Genomic DNA, 15,458 nt, shown 5'->3' with positions numbered 1-15,458 from the left:
ACTTGTTTGAACTATTTGAACATTTTCATTGTGTACTACACTTGATTTCAGTTCTTCACTATGCTTCCTAAAATCTATGACTACTTCTTTAGTTTTTGACACATTTAAGTCAAGGAAGCTGTCCTCACACCATCTGACAAGTTCCATGAGGGCATTATTGTGATCAGATTGGTTGCCCTGTAATAGGGACAACAGGGCTGTGTCGTCTGAGAACTTTACCAAATAGCTGTTCTCCCAAGATGACCTGCAGTTGTCGGTGTATAATATAAACAGCAAGGGTGAAAGCACACAGCCCTGAGGAGAGACACGATGACAGATGACATTTCACCATTTACATATACCTGCTGCCTTCTATTTGTTAAAAATTTTAAAACTAATAATAAGATGTGCTCGGGTAACTTAAAATGTGAGGCTAATCGTTCGATTTGGATATGGGGCTGCATTTTGTTAAAAGCTAAACTAAAGTCAGCAAATAAAATTCTTACGTGTGAGGCAGGTTTCTCAAGATGTTTATACACCCTGTCAAGAATGAAAAGCTTTCCATCCTTTACCCCCTTGCCCTCTTGATATGCAAATTGTAATGGATCTAATTTGTCTACAGTTAGGGGGATGATTATGTCCTTTACGATTTTTTCAAGGCATTTCATTATACAGGGAAGTCAGTGCAATTGGTCTAAATTCATTAAGGTCTTTAGGAGATTTTGTTTTAGGGATGGGTATTACTGTTGATGTTTTCCATATGTCCGGTATGACTCCACTGTCTGCACATTTTGAGAGATAACTGTAAAAATAAGTGTAAAATAAGTAAGTGTAAAAAATTGTTTATTTAAATAAACGTTATAGACAGTGGAGTTATCTGGACTAAAGATTAAAACATCCAGATGTTCAGTTGGGCTTCACTCTTCACTCACAGAAGATATGTTTTTTGTATATTTAAAAAATATTAATACACATAGTTGAATCAGATAGACAAAGTAATGATATTTGACCTATAGGCCTACAGGAAACTGACTGATATATGTTGTTGTGAATTTATATAAAGTTACATTTAGGTATTAACCATATTTAGCCCTTTAGACATAGGCTACAGTACTGTGTAATCATATCTGCTGTACTATTCACAATTGGTCATCATACAGAACAGTGTCCTACATAACATTTAATGAAGACAAACACCATTAACCATTTTCTAAAATTCCAAGGGCCATTTAAAAGAAAAAGACAATATTTTTGTTCACAAAAAAGCTTATTTATTTACACCATGTACTGTATAGGATGACTCCTGTAGTTGACTCTCCAATGGCTTGCCAATCTTCTTACATTTTATTTTTATCCTCATGTCAAAGTGCTCCCGCTCACTGATCAAAAATAAATTTAAAAAGTAGCTAAAGTTGAATAGTGGTAGAAACAATGGTTATAAAATAATGGCAGGATATCATGGTTGAACATTTTTGGGGGTTCAAAAGATGGATGTTTATAAAAGTTTATAGATATTTTAATTTTCTTAAGTAGCTAAATAAAACACACACCTGAATGAGATACAAGTTAAAAAGGCTGGGCCTTTTTAAAAACCACTGGGCGGCAGTGGCTCAGTGGTTCATGTGGGTTGTCTACGAACCGAAAAGTTGGTGGTTCAATCCTCGGTTCCACCTGACCAAGTGTCGAGGTGTCCATGAGCAAGACACCTAACCCCAGCTGCTCCCGACGAGCTGGATGGCACCTTGCATGGCTGACACTGCCGTCGGTGTATGAAAGAGTGTATGAATGGGTGAATGTGAGGCAAACTGTAAAGCGCTTTGGTGGCCATTAGGTCTTTGAAGGCGCTATATAAATGCAGTCCATTTACCATTTAAAAAGAACTAAAGACAGAGTATAAGGCCTAAATAATTTTGAAAATTGAATAGAAATAAAGTTTATATGGTCTGACTCGCTTATATCTTTTCTAACTGGTCAGACTTACTTTCCCAAACTGACTTGCGTTGTCTGAGCAATGAAGGCGTAATACTTCATGCTGTCTGTCCACTAGAGGGGGCGACAGGATAAGTCTTTTTCCTGTTTGCATCAGTTTAAATCACTGTCTATGGTTTAATGACAAATAAAAGCATACATTTTATTCATCATAAATAGGCCATAACTGTGTATGAGAACAAGCTTTACATTTCAAGCTGTACAACTATTTAAAACTTGAACACTGCTTCAAATTTGCCACTCTCTATAGTTTCTTTTAAAATAATATTGTTATCACAGATTATGAACAGATGTTGTACACAACAAGGACACAATTCCCATTGATTTGTTGGGTTTTCATGTTTTATTGGAACTTTAGACATACAATCGACACGAAACCACCGTCAGAAAATTGGAAACATAGGTCGCTGGCTAAACGCTAATGCCCAACTGCAAAAATATTGATAGTAATGGGTAAAACTCAATCAAAGTCACGTGTCAGTCATTTTTTACGTGTTTTTTCACATAAATGTCTCTGAAACGAATTGAGATATTTCCACCAAAATTGGCACACAGATGTATGGGCTCACTCTGAGGACACGTAACAAAAATTGTGTGACTGAGCCTCTTGGTGGCGCTATAACAGAACATAACATGCTATACTTAACGAATGCATTGGTGTAACATTACGAAACGTCTCGGTTACGTATGTAACCCTCGTTCCCTGAGTAGGGAACGGAGACGTTACGTCAGAAGTGACGGAGATTGGGGGTTTCGCATAGAAAGCCAATCCTCTTCGAGTATTAAAACACGAGCCAATGGCATGCAATGCCTTGGGGCTGCGGAAATTTGCATAGCGTACTCCGCCCTACTCCGTGAGTATAAAAGGAGGAAGTGAACGCAACCGCAGTATGTCTTCGCTGAGGAGCCAAGACTGAACTCGGCCTCTACCCAGCGATACAGCAGAAGTGGCAGGGAGACGTAACGTCTCCGTTCCCTACTCAGGGAACGAGGGTTACATACGTAACCGAGACGTTCCCTATCGTAGTCACTTCGAGTTACGTCAGAAGTGACGGAGATTGGGGGTCTGTGCCATCACGCCATCTTCAAGCTGTCTTCCAGTGCCCTGCGAAAGACTGAACCCCCGAGCCTTACCTCTTTTTTTTTTTTTTTTTTTTTTGGGGATCCGACTTTGACACAGGATTACCAAGGTACACTGGGAAACATATCCCGAAGGGGACATGCTACCAGCTGCCTACCGAAGGGAGGACTTAAGAATACACATATGGCCACATAGGAACGCATATGGAACACTGGAGTACCAACCGCAGGTGGCTACTGATTTAAACTCCAGGGGTGGCAGATGGCTTGCCAAGGGAAGACACATGCTCAGAGAGGCTTACAGTGGATAATACACATGAGACGGTTACCATGGGGAACCGTGCGCATGGAGGCACCTAGCTAGCATCCAGAGCAACGCAGTGGTGCCCGCATCGTCGGTGCTGGAGGACTCAAGACTTCAATGGAAGAACTGAGGAAATATCGCACTTATCCAGTCCGGGGAGTGGAGTGGCGAGCAAGCGAAGACACCTGAGCGGATCCAGAACTGGCCGAAACGAGTACGTGAGAGGATACCGGCTCAATTCGCAGATTATAGAATCTGGCGAAGGTGTTGGGTGTCGCCCAGCCTGCAGCTCTGCAGATGTCTGTTAGCGAGGCGCCGTGCGCTAAAGCCCAAGAGGAGGCTACACTCCGAGTGGAATGGGCCGTCACACCAAGGGGGCACGGAAGGCCTTGCTGCTGGTAAGACAAAGCAATGGCATCCACTATCCAGTGGGACAGCCGTTGCTTTGAGAGAGCCCTTCCCTTCTGGCTCCCCCCATGACAGACAAAGAGCTGGTCTGAGGTCCTGAACACTGCGTTCTGTCGACATAGGTGCGGAGAGCACGTACCGGACAGAGCAGTGCCAAGGCTGGGTCTGCCTCCTCCAGGGGCAGCGCTTGCAGGTTCACCACCAGGTCCCGGAGGGGAGTGGTAGGAACCTTGGGCATATATCCAGGCCGGGGTCTCAGGAATACGTGAGAGTAAGCCGGCCCGAACTCCAGGCACACTTCGTCAACAGAGAGTGCGTGCAGGTCCCTTACTCTCCTGATGGATACCAATGCAATCAGGAGTGCTGTCACATAGGACAGGGCAAAAACTCTACCGACTGCAAAGGCTCCAGGGGAGGCCTCTGCAGAGCACCCAGGTCTACTGAGAGGTCCCTAGAGGGCAGGAGGGGAGGGAGGCGGATTTAGCCCCCTCACTCCCCTCAGGAACCTGATGACCAGGTCATGCTTCCCATAGACTTACCTTTCACTGCATCATGAGACGCGGCAATGGCCGCGACATAATCCAAAGGGTGGAGGGCGACAGCCTGCGCTCCAACCCCTCTTGCAGGAAGGAAGCATGACTCCGATCGAACATCTCCGGGGGTCTTCTCAGCGAGAAGAACACCAATTGACGAAGAGGTTTCACTTCAACGCATAAAGGTGTCACGTGGACGACGCTCTTGCGGAAGTGATGGTTGCCGCCACCGCAGGTGGCAGCGAACTCAAACCTGCCTCGTCCCGTCCTGGAGCCACACGTGCAGCCTCCAAGATCGGGACGAGGGTGCCACAGAGTGCCCCGTCTCTGAGAGAGTAGGTCCGGTCTCAGAGGAATAGGCCAAGGAGGTGCTGTCGCGAGGAGCAAGAGTTCGGAGAACCACGTCTTGGTGGGCCAGTAGGGGGCTACCAGCAAGACCTGCTCCTCGTCCTCCTTGATCTTGCACAACACCCGTGCAAGGAGGCTCACTGGGGGAACGCACACTTGCGTGGGCCCCGTGGCCAGCTGTGCGCCAGCGCATCCGAGCCGAGAGAGCCGCGGGTCAGAGAATAACTGGGCGCAGTGGGACGAGTCCCGAGAGGCGAACAGGTCTAACTGTGCCTCCCCGAACTGGTCCCAAATCAGCTGGACCGACTGGGGATGGAGTCGCCATTCGCCGGAGATGGGACGGGCCCGGGACAGCTCGCGGCTGCCCGGTTCCGGTCTCCAGGAATGTAACTGCACGAAGGGACCTCAGGTGCTTCTGACTCCATATCAAGAGGTGGCGGGCGAGCTGCGACAACCGGCGCGAGCGTAGACCCCCCCTGGTGGTTGATGTACGCTACTGCCGTAGTGTTGTCTGAGCGGACAAGCACATGCTGGCCCTAGAGCACGCTCGGAAGCGGTGCCGGGCGAGCCGTACTGCCAACAGCTCGAGGCAATTGATGTGCATGAGGCGCTGGGCTCCTGTCCAGGAACCGGCGGCTGCATGCCCATTGCACATGGCACCCCAACCCGTGGTAGACGCATCCGTGGAGACAACGAGATGCCTGGAAACTCGCTGAATAGGGACCCTGTCCGTAAAAAGCTGAGGTTCGACCACGGGAAGAAGGATCGGCGGCACGTCGGAGTCACTGGAACTCGGAGCGAGCCGCGATGCCATGCCCACCTCGGGACTCGATCGCGAAGCCACAGCTGAAGCGGTCTCATATGAAGCAAACCGAGCGGCGTTGCCGCGGCCGCGGATGCCATATGCCCCAGGAGCCTCTGAAATAGTTTCAGTGGAACCGCACTCTTGCCCTCGAACTGTCGAAGACAAGCCAGCAGTGAGTGCGCGCGCTCGTTCGTGAGCTGCGCGGACACGGCGACCGAGTCTATCTCCATGCCGAGAAAGAGATCCTCTGCACGGGGCAAAGTTTGCTCCTTTCCCGGTTGACCCGAAGGCCCAGACGGGCTAGGTGCCGTAGCACCAGGTCTCTGTGTTCGCAAACCTGAGCTCGAGAGTGTGCTAGTAACAGCCAGTCGTCGAGATAGTTCAGGATGCGAACCCCGTGTTCGCGAAGGGGAACAAGGGCTGCCTCGACGATCTTCGTGAAGACGCGAGGGGACAGAGCTAACCCGAATGGGAGAACGGCGTACTGGTATGCCTGGCCCTCGAAGGCAAACCGAAGAAACGGTCTGTGTCGAGGGAGAATGGAGACATGGAAGTACGCGTCCTTCAGGTCGATCGCTGCAAACCAATCCTGATACCGAACACATTCGAAAATGCGTTTGGCCGTGAGCATTTTGAACGGTAGTCGATGGAGAGAACGGTTCAAAATGCGCAGGTCCAGGATCGGTCGTAACCCACCGGTCTTTCTTGGGGACAATGAAGTAGGGGCTGTAAAGCCCGGACCTCACCTCGGCTGGAGGGACCGTCTCGATTGCACCCTTCGCCAGCAGGGTCGCAATCTCCGCTCTCAAGACTGGGGCATTGCCACCAACCATCGTGGAGCGAACTCCCCTGAAGCGGGGAAGAGACCGTGCGAACTGAATCGCGTAGCCGAATCCGATCGTTCTGATGACCCAGCGGGAACCCCGGGAAGCGCTAGCCAGGCTTCCAGGAAGTGAGCCAACGGGGTCATGCGAACCACAGACGTCCCCCCGGAGGGGCAGCGAGGCGGGTCGACCGGCATGCGTGCAGGAGTTACCCCGTCCGGATGCACCGTCGAAACCCGCTCCCCGACAGAAGAGACCAGGGAAGGCAGAGCGTTCCACGGGGGTCTGTTCTGCCGGGGGTCTGGCGACAGAGGGGGAAGGGATTGGCGTAGCCCGGGGACGACACACGCACCCTTCCGCGCCCTCCGAGACAGAGAGGAATGAACGGGGCGACGCACTGGACGTCGTGCGCGCTCATTCCAGTCTGTGTGCTCAATGACAGTGTCAGCTTTTCCTCAACCAGCTCAGGGAGCTAGCTAGAACAAAAGATTCTCCACCGGCCCTCCACCGGGGAAGGAGGGGCCCTGCCACCGCCTCCTGAGAAAAACCATGACACTATCACTGAGCGGCCCGCCTCAGGAACATCGCTTCGCCTGGCATCTAGCGGGGCACGCGGCCTGAGGGGGGGCTCTTTTCTTGGGACGCTTACCTGTGGCCTCCTCCGCGACGCGAACCGGCTGAAGGCTGCTGCTGGGGCCGCGTGGGAGGGAAGGGAGCCGCAGGGGGGCGTCCTCGGCGGCGAGCTGGCGGAGGCGTCCGAGCCGACGGCTGGTTGGAGGCAGCAGCTGGCCGTCGGGGCAGAGAAACCGCCTTCGTCTGCTCCTAGGCGGTCGAGAAGTGCTGGGCAAAGTCCTGGACCGCACCGCCGAACATTATGATGCTCCTGGACCACAGCGGTGGGCATCATCTGACCAAGGGAGCGAGCGACCGCCTCCGTGACCCGTTTAAGGACAAGGTAGGCGACAGGCTCGCAGCTCGCTTGGTCCGTCACCTCCTCGTGCACATTCCTGAGCAGCTAGCTTTGTAGGTGCTCATCATATGCAGGGCGGAGGCTGCCTGTCCCGCCGCTCTACAGAATCGCGCCGCCATAGACGACGAGAACCCATAGGCTTTGGAGGGGCATCTGAGAGCAACCGCCGGTTGACCGGGGGAGCCCCAGCGTACCCACAGACAGCCGCATCGCCGAGGGGAGGAAGGGCGGGGAACTAAGCACGCTTTTTTTTTATTTATTTATTTTTTTTATTTATTTATTTTTTAGTGCGTGTCAGTTCCGCATGCAACTCGGGGAAAAAAGGAAATTGGGGTTGGCCGTGGCCGTAAGGCGGCAGCGTTACCCAAAAACCAATTATTCAGCCGCGAGAGATCGGGGAGGGGCGGAGTTCCACCCCCACCCGATGCTCACGGACGCCCGAGATAGCACGGCCATCATCGCGGGATCAGACACGGCGGCGCTGACGCTCCCGAGGGAGGCAACGCGGCCGCATCCTCACTTCCCGAGGAGTCAAGCCCGCCTAGTGATGCTGTGATCGACATCGCGTCATCATCTGGAGCGCTGCCCGAAGCAGCCGGTGCCACCGAAGAAGCAACCGACTGAATCGAACTAACGCTCGCTGGCTCTCGCACTGAGGCGGGAGGTGTGGCCCGAGGAATCGTCGGGGCTTATCCCACACCATCACCGTAAATCACCAGGTCCCCGGGTCGACGGGCCCCCTATGGAGGAACCCGATCGAGCGGGGGGGACCGGGACTCTCACTCAAGTGAGATCATTGAGTCTCGACCTCAGTGTAGAGATGGTCATGTTCCCACAGAAGGAAAATGAGTCATCCACGAACGCTGCTGCTGCATGCTGAAATGCCCAGGCATACAAAGCAGCGATCGTGACCATCAGATGACGACAGAAATCAATCACACCCAGAAGAGCACGGGCGAACCGTCTTTAAAAAGACGTGCGCGTGCAGCTCTTTCAATGAGAGGAGGAAATTCACTCTTTCAGCGCTGAAGCGACCAGGGAGAAGCGCAAAGTCTGGCAGACCACTGCTCAGATCGCAGGCGATGCAGAATCTCGCTGGGTACCGCCGTCACACCAACACTGAAGAGGACGCTCGTCTCGAAGAGTCTTGAACAGTGCTTTCAGGAGTGAAGAGGTTCTCTTGGCTCCGAAGCGAAAACATACTGCGGTTGCGTTCACTTCCTCCTTTTATACTCACGGAGTAGGGCGGAGTACGCTATGCAAATTTCCGCAGCCCCAAGGCATTGCATGCCATTGGCTCGTGTTTTAATACTCGAAGAGGATTGGCTTTCTATGCGAAACCCCCAATCTCCGTCACTTCTGACGTAACTCGAAGTGACTACGATAGGGAACTCAGTTTGTGCCAACAGCAGCACCATCCCCTGAAGGAACTCAAAAGATTTCAAGACAGCGCCACCTTTTGGTCAAAGTTTTACCAAAATTTCGAATAATGCTTATAACTTTTGAATAAATCTGCGTATTTTAATGCGACTGGTCTGAAGGTTTTTTCATCGTCACCAAACTCTTACCACATCACATCAATTTTGTAACTAATCCATGTGATAATCCATTTACTTACATTTTTAGTTAATTGTATGTGATTTTTCAGCCATTTTGCCTAAATTCATCTTTAAATGTCTTCAATTACTCCTTGCTGCAGTTGGTCTGACACATGTTGGTATGTTTTGTTGTCTAATTGTGCTTGGCCCCGGTAATTGCTGCTTGCAGCTATATATATATATATATATGAAGAGTTCAGATGCAAAAGCCTCTAAATGCCATTTGAAATTTTCTTCTAAAATGACCATTTTTATCAAGCTTGTATATTTAAGTTCAGTAATTTCACTTAAATGACAATTAATAGGTAATCTTCATTGTCATTTAAGTGAAATTACTGAACTTAAATATATAAGCTTGATAAAAATGATCATTTTAGAAGAAAATTTCAAATGGCACTTAGAGGCTTTTGCATCTGAACTCTTTATATATATATATATATATATATATATATATATATATATATTGTGTTATATGCGATACATCGATTAGTAGAGGATGATTGAGTGGAGGCGGGGCTCATTGGAATATTCATGAGCTACTTAATGAAACAAGGATAGTTACATTCGAGCTTTAAGGCATGACTAATTTTATTCCACAGGAGAACAACGTTTAAATATGTCATTTTGGTGATCAAAGATGAGTTTTAAGGGATAAAATTATTGACCGTATTCATTTAGCCTAAATGGGGTGGACATTAACAGTGAAAAGTTCTTCATAATATTTGTGTTAGTAATTAGCTATACTTTATCAACATGTATGGATTTGATTAAAATAGCTCATTTTTTTCAGATCAGCCAGAAAAAATCTTTTTTTAATTTTACCATTCCAAAAAAAATGTCTGAAGATTATTACTTCTTGATGATTTTACCAAAGATGTTATTATACATTTTTTTTTTTAAAATGCATTTGTTAATTTTATGAAGTCTTGTCATTTTATTAGGTACATTTCATATTCATAAAAGTAAAATTATTAAGTAATATTCTCTTTACAACAAAATTATGTGTGTGTAAATATATATATATATATATATATATGAAGAGTTCAGATGCAAAAGCCTCTAAATTCCATTTGAAATTTTCTTCTAAAATGACCATTTTTATCAAGCTTGTATATTTAAGTTCAGTAATTTCACTTAAATGACAATTAATAGGTAATCTTCATTGCCATTAAAGTGAAATTACTGAACTTAAATATACAAGCTTGATAAAAATGATCATTTTAGAAGAACATTTCAAATGGCACTTAGAGGCTTTTGCATCTGAACTCTTCATATATTCCTGTATTGTAAACTGAATCCTTTTAGCTGTGTTATGTTTTTGGATGTCTGTTATAGCTAGTTATGAATGTTTTACTATGTCTTCATGTAAAAGTAAAGGAGCTCAACAAAGTATCACTGTAGCTCGCGCATCCCCTCTGTTGGTGAAAAAGGATCATAACTACAGGACTGTTCTGACAACCAGCAGTCTGATATAAGTCGGGCTTTCTGCACTGTATTTTTTGGTTTTGTTTGAAGGCGCTGTAAAATGCGGACATTTCCTGGGACAGGACTCACAAAACCGGGACTTTGACCTCTGGTCTAACATCTAACACCATTATTATTTACATATTATTACACTATAGCCTACACTGTAAAAAATATTTTCAAGATTTGTTATCACAACATTTTTTTCTTTTGTCAAATCAACTTAAATTTTTTTTAGTTCAGATAACTTATTATTTTGAGTTTCTGTTGATTAAATCAATCTCCTTCATTGTCTTAACTCACTTTTTCCAGTTCAATCAACTTAAAATTTTAAGGCAACCAGGTTACTTAATTTTTTTTAAGTTAAACCAACAATATTTTTTTACAGTGTATAGGCCATATATTTGTTTTATGCCTCACATGATATATTACCAGAAACCACGTGATCGGACCCGATTTCCGATCACTTGATCGGATCGGGACATCCCTACTTTTTTGTTTTTGTTTACAGAAACACATAAATGAAAGTTTTCATTGGCCAAAAAGCTACAACAACAATAGTTTAATAATCAATTTATTTAATAATCAACACTCAAGTGCAAATGGAATTGTAGAATTAATTTAAACATTTAAACTGCACATAAGGCAGTTCTATATTAACTATTTAATGATACGTTCTACTCTAATTCATTGTTGAAATGTAAACATTTAGACACGGCTGTAATAACATGTTTTATTGGCAGATTTATTAAAACATACATTAAATGATAAAGACAACAGTTTAAGTAAAAAATATAATAAATATGAAATGGAGCATATATTTATCAAAATGCTCGTCTCTATAGAGTAGTGCTGTGCGACATAGCTAAAAAATCTATCACGTTATAATGTTTCATTTCTTTCTTTTTTTTAAGAGAAGTAGAAAAGTTCTTTATGTGTTAAAAAGTATGTGTTAAACAAACTCTTGAACTTAAAATGTTACAAAATGTGTGCAATAAAAAAAGTGTAAACGTAGAATAATGGCAAACTTTGAGGTAGATCAGCATCTGTAATAAGTAGGGGTGTAAGTTCACAAAATTCACAGTTCGGTTTGATAGAACACAGTGGTGTCACGGTTCGTACGTTTTCGATACAAGGAAAAAGAAAGAAATGCGAAAAGAGACTTTTCCTTGATTTAAAATATGATAATTTATTAAAAGAAAATTTCATTTTAAATAAGTGTGAGTCTTGAAACTGAACTTCAAATGAACCAAGATCTACGGGCGAAGCGTGCACATTTTAATGAAAATATTGAGCGCTATATCGAACACTTTTATATCGTTACCGACAATGGTTTACGTCTATAAACACCGATACAGCTTTAATCGCAGTTTTTTTCTAGAGTTTGTGGACATTTAATGATTTTCCTAAGATCACTAATGTTTCGTTAAATTATTTCCAAGCTGTTTTGTATTGACGTTTTTCCACTGTAGAAACTGACTGAGCGATTACATGATGTCTATATTGTGCTGTAACAAGTAGTAAAGTGGTAGAGATTCATTTTCAGTTTTGGACGAAATAGTTTTGTAGGGCCAAAATCAAGGACCATAGCGGTGACATTTCATTAGCGCTTCTCAGGTGACACGTTTTAAAGGGATAGTTCACCCAAAAATCTGTCCTAAATCACTCGCCCTCATGACGGTCCAAATAAAAGATATTCAGAATAAAAGCCTAAATTCAAAGCGATTCAGTCTCTTCAGAAAAGTTTTGGACTAAACCGCTCATCAATCTCTTTATGAACTTTTTAAAGTGTCAAAGTGGTAGTTGTGAATTTTAACTTTTGGGTGAATTATCCCTTTAAATGTGTCAGGTCTCACTAAAAAAATACTTCATTATCGTGAAAGACAATCATGATGATTTAGTTTTCGTTCTTCAACAGATCATGACACGCCTCAAAGGAGATCTGATGGTTTCCAGTTATTATTGAGCCAGCAAGTGACCGCATCATTGAGCCATCCTTCTCTCCATGGTCATCACCCGTAGTCCTCGTCCCCAGGTTCTGTGTGGCCTATAGGAGACTTAACAGAAACACCATACCTGAAGCTTATCCAATGCCGCTTATTCATGACATCCTGGAATCCATGGATGGCGCCACCTGGTTCAGCACATTGGATTTGCAGTCAGGATACTGGCAGGTGGATCTGGAGGAAGAGAGTAAAGAGAAAACCGCATTTATCACCAACCAGGGGCTATTCCAATCCCGTTCCATGCCGGCTCAGAAATGCTGCATTCCCTTCCAGAGGCTTATGGAGAAGGTCCTGGCAAATTCTGTAGCAAGACCCACCTGTATTGATGCAGCCTGACCTCAACCAAACTCTTCAGGTGAATACTGATGCATCATGCCAGTGATGTGGGACTGAGAGCTATTCTCACCCAGAAAACACCTGAGGGGGAAAGAGCAATAGCATATGCTTCAAGGGCATTACGAGGAGCAGAACTAAATTACTCCACATCAGGAAAAGAGTGTCTGGCTGTGGTCTGGGTGGTGGAAAAATAGAGGAATTACCTTGATGGGAGGCAGTTTGATATCTACAGCGACCAATAGCCTTCAATAGTCCCCAAACCTCCTCTCAATTGACCCGGCGGACTCTTAGGTTGCAGCGGTTCATCTTGCTAATACATCACTGGAAAGGATGTCTCAACCTGGGTCCCGATGCCTCGTCACGAGTCTGTCAGTCTGTGGAAGGAGACGATGTGCACTGTTTGTATGTTCTGTTTTTTTTATGATACAGAATTACAAGTGAATTACAATCTCTGTGGAGTTGAAGATCGAACCAGAGAATGTCTAATATGGGGTAGTGTTGTCACAATACTAGAATTTCTAACTTTGATACGATACCTTGAAAAATATCGATATTTTTGACAACACTAGTATGGGGAGAACTGGTTGCAGTTCCAGTCTGTTTACATATGAGGGCGATCACATAAAGAAAATGGAGGTCTAGTGAATTATACCCCTTAAAATACACTTTTCTCAGGATATCATTTTTTGTCTAGTAATTTGAAACTTGTATTCGAAAGGAGATGCAAAGCAATTACACATCGCTTGGTGTTATATTTTTTTAGAGTCACTTTTTGCTTTAAATAATGTCAATGACGTCATACATGTCGTACGCCGTAATAATGCGTAAGGCGCCGCCATACGGGCAACTTTCCCATTCCTCTCATAGCGGGAATTGAGAAAAATGCCTGTTTCGTGCGCTGCTCAGCCAATTGAAAACAGGTTGCGAGGAATTAACTTTCACAAAAAAGACTGAATAATTGTTTCTGGTTGTATTTGGTCATGACGCAATTAGTAATAGTAAAGTTCAAAGGAGAAAGTCTGTGAAATTTTTTGATCACAATATTTTGACACGAAATTAAGTTTTAATAGATTTCCTGTGGACAATGTAGTTGTTTAAAAGTCAAATCTATTGTTTATTTATAAAGAGTTTTAAAAAATCCTGAACAGCGGGTGGCAAGTCTTTCTGTAGAAGGTCTTCAGATCTTTCTTCATAAAATCTATATTCGAAGTACTTAAACCACTTGTGGAGACAGACAACATCCAAATCAAGCCGCTTCGCTGGGTTCCTTTGCAGGAGAGAGCAAAGTAATTTGCAGCATTCTGTGAAGAAAGAGAAGAGAAGTCCTATTATTACCTTAAACTTCACACTCGCTCTCTTTGATTAAGAGTCTAAGCTGAAATATCTAAATATTACTGCATTACCCACACAACCATTTATATTAATTTGTTCTACTTTGTATGATTTAGAATTGCAAGTGATCTTTGCTGAAATGTAGATCTAACCTTGTGATACGCCATCTCTTGTCCAGATGTTGTCATTTAGCATATCCAAGTCTTCTGAAGATGGAAATTCTCCACACACCAGTGTAAACATCAGGACCCCGAGTGACCACACTGTCGCTGGTTTGCCGTGATAAAAGCCGTATGATTCATATTCAGGGGGGCAGTACTCTTCGGTGCCTGCAAAAAAGAGAAAAAAGTATTTATTAGCATGCAAGAAATGATTTGATGCTATTGATTCACAATGGTGGATCCCATTACATGATACTTTGTAAGACCTTGACGGCTTCTGGCCCGTCATCTAAGTTTGAGACCCACATTACAGCTCTGAGGAATAATACAAACCAGCAAAGGACGTGTATCCCGCATCGGTCAGGATTTCTCCGCATCCAAAGTCAATCAACTTGACATCCAGCGTCTCCGGGTTGATCAGGAGGTTTTCCAGTTTTATGTCGCGATGCAACACTCCACGTTGGCAGCATGTTTGAGCTGCGACTGCTGCCTGATGCATGATGACCTTTGCCACGTTCTCGTCGATGTAGTAGTCGTGCCGGTCCAGATATTCGATCAGGCTCTCACAGGGTGTAGGGAACTCTAGAACCATGATGTAACGATTTGGCTCTTCGTCCCAGTCCAGAAGCTGGATGATCTGGGGAACCCTGGGGCCTTTGTTGGCGAGAATTTGCAGACCGATCTCCAGAGGAACGGGTTCAGGATTATCCTCCTAGAAGAAAGACAATTCTTATGATCTTATACTGTACATGGAGAAAAGATGTAGAACACTACTAAACTACAGACAATAGCAGTTTGTCCATTGAAAAATGAACTGAGAGAAACAGAGTACTTACAATGTTGATCCACTCAATACCCTCGGTATCAGCGAATTTCAGCGCCACCTAATCAACAAAACAAAAAATGGATTTGAGTTAGAATTATTTCCAATGTGTGTGCAGTTCATATTTCAGTCATCAACCTTGAACAGACCTGTTCAGTTTCATCAATTTAAATTCTAATCATGTAGAGCAAGTCTAACAATTTAAACAGGTCTGAGAGGTCAGGTGCTCTAAGAAGTGAACATAAGATACACTGAGAATGCTTGAAAAGAAGAGTTATTCGAATATACGATCGTGCAGGAACACTTTGATAGATAATGCAAGTAAATTAAATGATACCTTGAGGCCATCCTTCAAGCGAGTCCCGGCGTAAACGCTTCCAAATCCTCCTTCCCCGAGCTTCCTGCCGACTTTATAGCTCCAGCAACCGACGTCTGTTAAAAGAAACATAGAAGAGTTGACATGAAAACTGCTTTTTGCCTGAGTTGACATGAGTAAAG

The 15,458-nt window shown here is 44.8% G+C and overlaps 1 protein-coding gene across 1 annotated transcript; it reads right to left on the bottom strand.

Annotated features, from left to right (window-relative positions):
- Window positions 1-13,734: 13,734 nt before the first annotated feature.
- LOC120471838 (serine/threonine-protein kinase pim-2) lies at window positions 13,735-15,450 on the bottom strand. Its single transcript, XM_089130953.1, has 5 exons — window positions 15,298-15,450; window positions 14,974-15,021; window positions 14,471-14,849; window positions 14,129-14,305; window positions 13,735-13,945 (listed from the first exon to the last, which is right to left on the bottom strand). The coding sequence occupies exons 1-5, from the start codon at window positions 15,448-15,450 to the stop codon at window positions 13,752-13,754; spliced, it is 951 nt and encodes a 316-aa protein (XP_088987079.1). The 3' UTR covers window positions 13,735-13,751.
- Window positions 15,451-15,458: the final 8 nt, after the last annotated feature.

The sequence above is a fragment of the Pimephales promelas genome, chromosome 5 (genome assembly GCF_988280905.1).
Source record: "Pimephales promelas chromosome 5, fPimPro1.hap1.1, whole genome shotgun sequence".
NCBI lineage: Eukaryota > Metazoa > Chordata > Actinopteri > Cypriniformes > Leuciscidae > Pimephales > Pimephales promelas.
Note: the sequence above shows the minus strand (reverse complement) of the source record. Positions and strands in the feature narration are given on the sequence as shown.